Source organism: Caenorhabditis briggsae (genome assembly GCF_000004555.2).
Source record: "Caenorhabditis briggsae complete genome, chrV, whole genome shotgun sequence".
NCBI lineage: Eukaryota > Metazoa > Nematoda > Chromadorea > Rhabditida > Rhabditidae > Caenorhabditis > Caenorhabditis briggsae.
Window position 1 is genome coordinate 12,792,353 of NC_013488.2, and position 6,399 is coordinate 12,798,751.

Sequence of the window (6,399 nt, forward strand, 5' to 3'; positions counted from 1 at the left end):
TTCGAGCTCGGTACCCAAGTTGTTTTCCTTTTTTGCCGACTCCCTGAATAACCCCATAAGAATACTTTCAATTTCGCAAAAAACATGTTCATGTATATCGTTCCAGAGCAAAGTTGGAAGCCTCAGCTGTGAAGACGGTAGAGAAACAGAAGCAGAAATTGAAAGTCTACCAAGCCAAAGAAGAGGCTCCGCGAGAGAAGCAGACTAAGAAACGAGCCAACGATGTGCCAGTCGATATCGAAAAGTTGAAAAAGAAAGCAAAGCTCAGCAAGTCCTCTTCTAAATAATTTCCATCCCCTTCTATTTTACTGTTGTTATCCTTGTTGTTTTTGTTGATTTGAATTAAAAAAAAAAACGTAAGATCAAGTTTATGAGTAGAGATCCAACAGAACAACAACAACAAAAATTATTTGATTCTATTAAATAGAATATTCTTGCTGGGACTCGAAGCAATTATTATAACCAACGAGTTTCTAGTTGTTGCGCCCACAAGTTTTTCGAGCATCGTGTTCAGGCCTTCCGAATTGTCGAAAACGTCGCCGGTCTCGTCTGCTGAATCTTCTAACGGCTCAACGCGTTCCTTTTCGATTTCAAGAAAAATTCCACTATCATTTAACATTTCCGAAGCAACACTGTTGATAAAAGAATCGTAGGACGGGAAAGACGATGATTGCTTTGATCGGATTCTGTAATTGAAATAATGGGTAAGAATTTAGAGATCAAACTCACTTTTTCGAAAATGTAGGTAATTTATCCAAAAAGGAATTATCAAATGCACACATTAGTGACGTCATTTTGTCTTTCTTCAAATAGCTTTCGATCGGAGAAGTTGTTTTGTCCAAATCTAAATCAAGAGTATCTTGCCAGTCAAAGTCGCCTTCGATGCTTTCTCCTAATTTGACACAATGAACACATTTCGATGGACCATTCACGAATCGGCATCGACAATTCAAAACAGTACATCCAACAACTGTCGGCTGGGTGCATCCAGAGCAAGGAACTGTTGATACCACTTCTGTTTGCAAAGCTTCCTCAACAACGCCTCCATTGGCATCTCTTGAATACTTCCATCCGAAACTTGTGTTTCCGAACATCAATCCTTTTTCTATCTTCAGTTGAGCTAAACGCATTGCTGCCCAAGCATCTTCATAAGAGCAGTGACCGAACTTGGTTTGGATTTGTACTCCGAGAAAGAATTCAGACAAATTCTTCAGGCTATTCCTTCCTCCATTCGCGCTGTTAGTGTAGTTCAAAGTGTGTCCAACATCGATACAAAACGGATGTGTCATCCTCATCGCTCGGAGATCAAATTCCAATGAGTGTCCAACAAGAATCGCATCTGGAGGCAACAAATTCTGTACTGCCTTCTGTACATCTGCTAACGTCGTCGTCACACCCTCCATCATTTTTTCGGTTATTCCAGAATATCGAGTGACATAATCAGTGATATCTCCATCAGGTTTTACGAGAGTATCCAGGATCGTATTCTGTTCTTCGTCGACGATGGAAATTCTAGTCAGAGCTCGATTTGCAGTTGTAGTTTCGCACATCTCACAGTCCACGGAGAACAATGGAGAGGACGGTGACAGTTTTTTGTATCTGAAAGCCTATTTTGCTTTGAATAAATGCTTCTGAAGTTGAGCAACCCACCTGCGCTTCGTCGGCACAATGCCTTCTTCTCCAGGAAACGGAAAACCTCTATCAGCGAGTTGTGCAGTAGTCAGAATGAAATTCGACTTGTCATGTTTTCCGAGAATGTCAAACGTCTTCTGCATCTTCTCAGACTTTCTCCGAACCTGTTCTTGCAGTGTCAACCGAACGTTCATCATACTATTCCAGAACAGACTACGATCGCTTATCTCGGAATCCAGTTCAATCCATCGTCTTTCGAAAAAATCGTTCAGAAATTTTAGGTTAGTTGTCATCTGAAATATTTCATTTTTTTTCAAAATGAAGTTTTAGAAACTTACAAAAAAATCCTCCTGTACATTTATCCGAATCACAAGAGTTTGAGGGATGTTGCGATGATTGGCAATGGCTGTCCATCGGGGTTTCATTAGCGAATTTCCAAAAAGAGTATAGTGAATGAAATGGGCAAGAGCTGAAAATTATATGTACTAAATAAAAACAAAAACTGCAAATGCTAACTTTCACAATCTATTCTAAAACTGTTTCCTAATCGATTCAAATGAAGTGTCACTCTCGGTCTGTTCGGATCAAAAGGTTGCGAACTTCCACTGCTTTTTGGTGTACTACTAGATTCACTGTCATCTCTTTTCTGACGTTTTGTGGCTTCTGAAATTTTCAAAGTTGTTAATATTAATCTTCCGAAAGGCTCTTACGTTGAAATTCGTTTTCTGCAGTTTCCGGTGATGCGAAGAGATTATCTATTTCCGACTTTAGACTCCGTCGGAGTTCCCGTTTTGCCATTTTATGTATATAACTGAAATCCGTTACGAAATAATATTAATTCCTTCAAAGTTTGATGATTTTGCCAAATATCAATTTTCAGGTTCTATCACTGATCTCATTCATTTGTTGCAAAGAGATATTTACATATATGCAAGCTTTATTACAAATTCAGATAATACGACACAAAGGAAGAATTGTAACCCGTAATAATTACTTTATGGCGATTGGAACATTTGAAGGGGCTTCTAGATGTACAACATGGAAGACTTCGTTGATTGAATTTCTTGTTCCCACGACACGAATGTAGACAACAGGGAGAGGATCGAATAAAAGTTCTTGCCATCCGCGGCACTCTTCATTCGTACGATCAATAATTGTGACCCAACTGTCTTGGTTCGTTGACACTGCGACATAATACGAATAGAATCGATCGTCACAGTTCCACAAAAGTATTCGCATCGAAGAGATGATATAGGGTTGGGCGAGTTGTACCATAATGACACCGCTTCCAATTTGATGACACGTATATCCCGAGTCCCAGTCGTAAGATGTAATGTCTCCATTGATAAGTGCATTTCGGCAGCGAGAAACTCCTTCGACCACCCGTGCATGGTTTTCAATAGTTGTGATATTACTATGTGGAGCTGGAAAAAAAACCACAATTTTAAGAACCACAGTAGTCAAAAATTAATTACCAATTATTTTTGTGTGAGGATCCACTGGCATCGTCTCCGACGAGTACATTGCTTCAATACGACTGCCATCTATTCGACAGGACATTGGGTCGCTAACTCGTATTAAGATGTACCTGACCACAGAATCTTCTAAGAAGACTCGCTGAGTACCTCGGCAGTCGTATTTTGAGTAATCAGCTACTAGCTTCCAGTGGCCATCCGACCGATTTTCCATCCCGACGTGAATCTGATAGGAGAATCCTTGTACATCAACTTTCCAGTTCAGTTCAAGAATAATCGTGTTGATAATGAAAGGTTTTCCAAGATCCAAATGAAATACACTCATATTCTCTTGGTTCGTAAATCGACAACTAACTTCTCGAGATAAGGGTTGCACTATTGGATACTGTGGTATTATATTTGTGTCGATGCCTGGAAATAGTCAGAAAATTGTTTCACCAAAAATATATAACTCACTTTTGCATCCTCTGTATGGTGCTTCAAATGGTTTTTGAGTTTGGATCTCTATCGCATCCAATAAATCATCAGCATCAACCAATCCAGACGGCCTCACGAAGTTGAGAAGCTCGGTTTGAGAAATCAAAGGAAGTCTGACAAGATCCAGTAATTCTTTTGATACAGCTTTCATGTTTGAATTCGTAGCGTACCATGAACAAACAGCGTTGAAGATTTTCAGCTCATTAGCATAGAACGAATCTCTTGCTAGAAGTTCTTTCAAACTGTCTCCTGAGAGCCTATTAAAACTCGGATCGTCTAAGAGTTGATCAGCATGTTTATCCGAGTACTGCATACAGTAATCAATTAGATCCGAAAATTGAAAAAAGTAGGCAGCATTCAAAATGCTGCAGAGGTTCTCATTCTTCAAAATCTCCTTGAAATACTCACTTATCGCCGTCATCAGTTGCCTCAATTCATACCGATGGGCAAGACTCAAATATTCAAGAAGGACATCTAGCTCAACTCCAGCGAAATCAATTTTTGAAGTGTACATGTACTGAAGAACTGCTCGAAAGGCGACTGAGTTTGTTTCATGTAGAGAAACGCGTTGTTCGTGGCTCTCTTTAAATCCGTTGTACATCATTGCTCGAAAAAAGCTGCTCCGAGCGGCAAGGATCAATCTATGAGCGGGAAACTCAGCTCCATCATCGAGAACAAGAGTGACATCGGAGTGATCAGACGAACGGAAAATGTCTGCAAAACATTGGGACAGATCTTCAAGATGATGGACGTCTGATTTGATGCCTGAAAAATATACAAACTTGATTCAGATATTTTTGAATCGATTTAGAATTATTACTATCATTTACAGCGTTAAAATTGTTCGACATTGTGGTAGCTTCCATTCGCATCGTCTCGACAACTCCTCGTCCATCGTCTACAGCCGGTCGCCCGAAGGCATGATTATCACTCATTTCTGAATAAAATTATTTTTTATTTTCTTCTTCTACCTAGAATTCTACACAAACCTTTTTCTACTTTTTAGAAGCAAAACATCGAAAAACGTCTTGGAATAAAAGGGGCGGAGCGAAAAATGGCAAGCTGGGCGCGCACTTTCCGCAAAGCCCCCGCACGCAGCTGACTTTTTTCGCCAATCTCAGAATTTGAATTCGCTCTTCAATTCCAACAACACTGGGGCGTTTTTGCCGTCTTGTTTACAGGGTTTTTTTGTTTATTTTTATCAAAAAACTGGTGATTGATCAGCTGAAAACTGTTCAACCAAGTATTTATCTCAAAAGTTTTATGGGTAGTCACCAACTTCCGGATCACGCTTCATCGAGCTTCTTCATCTAGTCAAAATGGCAAACTTCACGAATGAAAAAGAGCTCGAGGATATTGTCCACCAAATGGGTCAGAACATTCGAAGTACAGCTCAATTGGCACAGTTGAAAAATGGTAAGAATTTATTGCAAATAAAACATGACATAAATTTGTTCTTCTCAGAAATCAACAGATATTTGAACGAAGAATCATGTGTTTCGGAAGAAGATGAGAATCCACTCAATGAGTCTCTTTTTGCTTCACTTTCAATCGATCCAGCTGCCCAATTCCTTCAAAGACAACGAGATTTCTCTGATGAGAGAGCATCCATCCAATCTCCAATCGTTTCTAGAAGTAAGTACAGTACCTGTAAGCTTTGACGCCGTACTGAACGACCTCATTGAATTTTTTGTTTCCATTTTGGTTTCTGAAACGAAACTTTTGTTTTTTGTTTTATTTTGTCCATTTTTCTTTTTCCAGGAAGAGCAGGAAAGAAGTGTGTCTACGAAAACGTTGAGTTCCAAAACGATTTTGGAGATGAAAGCCTTCGAGAAAATATCGAAGCCAAGTCGCTGATCGATCAAGCGTGGCGAAGCATTCATCGAGCATATGAGAGGTGTCGAGCTCCAAGTGAGGAGGTTTGTGTGGTTTTTTGAAAAATGCTCTCCAATATTAAGTCTTCTATCAAGTCAATTTTCAATAAACTTAACTGGATACCTTTCAAAAAGTCTGAAAATGTTGATACTGATCCTGAAAAACTGAATTCTACAGCTCCAGATGTAGCTGACGAAGAAGTTGGTGTTAGTATTCTTTTAAAGGTTCGATTATATTTGTATTCCAGGAGGATGAAATTACATCCGGCGAGCAAGAAATGCACGATGAAGATGAAGTGGAGGGCGAAGAGGACATCGCAGAATCAATTTCAGTTGGGAGAAGCACTGAATCAGATCCATCCGAAGTTCAGAAACCAAGAGAGCTTATCATAGATCCTAGTGTTCGTCCTGTTCGGTCTCCGAAGCCTGGAAGAGTACCATACAAGTTTGATCCTGTTACTAGGTACCATCTCTACAAGTGAGATATATTTCGTCTAAAAAGATGGTAATAATTAAATTCTTTGTAGAACTGAATGGGATCGACATCCGGCTCCAGGAGAAATGCGTCGTCTGTCACTGCGCTGGAAAGTTCGGGAATTCATGCTCCGTCACGACGTTCCTCGTTTGAATTCTAATCCAGATGGTATAGCGAATCACGAGAAGGAGTGGTCTCCAAAACCATATATGGATTGAATGGAAAAACCATGATTATTTTCCATATTTATGATCTCTAAATCTATAGACTCGGATACTCATATGAAATGAATATTCTTATTTTCCCCATATTGCTTCTGAAAAAAATTATTCCCTAACATTTTGGGATGATTATTTTTCTTTTTTTTTTGGAACTGCGTTTTATCCAGTACATTTTTTTTGAAATTCAGATGAGCATGCGGAAAATGCAAGAGAAGTTTGTCCTCGCATTAGGACAACACAATATT

At 39.4% G+C, this 6,399-nt stretch overlaps 5 protein-coding genes across 5 annotated transcripts in view; 2 read left to right on the plus strand and 3 right to left on the minus strand.

The window, feature by feature from the left end:
* CBG19110 overlaps nucleotides 1–287 on the plus strand; it is a gene marked incomplete at both ends in the record, with an annotated part of 1,491 nt that extends 1,204 nt beyond the window's left edge. Inside the window, one exon of the mRNA XM_002637357.1 lies at nucleotides 107–287. Coding sequence (XP_002637403.1) covers nucleotides 107–287 — 181 coding nt within the window. The remainder of the gene's footprint in view (nucleotides 1–106) is intronic.
* A 119-nt stretch (nucleotides 288–406) lies between these two features.
* On the minus strand, nucleotides 407–2,430 carry CBG27169 (the record flags this gene model as incomplete). The annotated part of the gene is made up of 6 exons (XM_045237901.1): nucleotides 407–686; nucleotides 730–1,599; nucleotides 1,651–1,925; nucleotides 1,971–2,101; nucleotides 2,149–2,295; nucleotides 2,343–2,430. The coding sequence occupies 6 exons, from the start codon at nucleotides 2,428–2,430 to the stop codon at nucleotides 407–409; spliced, it is 1,791 nt and encodes a 596-aa protein (XP_045100190.1).
* A 192-nt stretch (nucleotides 2,431–2,622) lies between these two features.
* CBG19111 lies at nucleotides 2,623–4,519 on the minus strand (the record flags this gene model as incomplete). Its single annotated transcript, XM_045237902.1, has 4 exons — nucleotides 2,623–3,056; nucleotides 3,108–3,518; nucleotides 3,564–4,349; nucleotides 4,405–4,519. The coding sequence occupies 4 exons, from the start codon at nucleotides 4,517–4,519 to the stop codon at nucleotides 2,623–2,625; spliced, it is 1,746 nt and encodes a 581-aa protein (XP_045096679.1).
* A 384-nt stretch (nucleotides 4,520–4,903) lies between these two features.
* On the plus strand, nucleotides 4,904–6,151 carry CBG19112 (the record flags this gene model as incomplete). The annotated part of the gene is made up of 4 exons (XM_045237903.1): nucleotides 4,904–5,219; nucleotides 5,346–5,503; nucleotides 5,707–5,936; nucleotides 5,986–6,151. 4 exons carry the CDS (start codon nucleotides 4,904–4,906, stop codon nucleotides 6,149–6,151), a joined length of 870 nt encoding a protein of 289 aa, XP_045096680.1.
* Nucleotides 6,152–6,381: 230 nt separating this feature from the next.
* CBG19113 overlaps nucleotides 6,382–6,399 on the minus strand; it is a gene marked incomplete at both ends in the record, with an annotated part of 1,856 nt that continues 1,838 nt past the window's right edge. Inside the window, one exon of the mRNA XM_045237904.1 lies at nucleotides 6,382–6,399. This exon is cut by the window's right edge and continues 459 nt beyond it. Within this exon, the coding sequence (XP_045096681.1) occupies nucleotides 6,382–6,399 (18 nt within the window).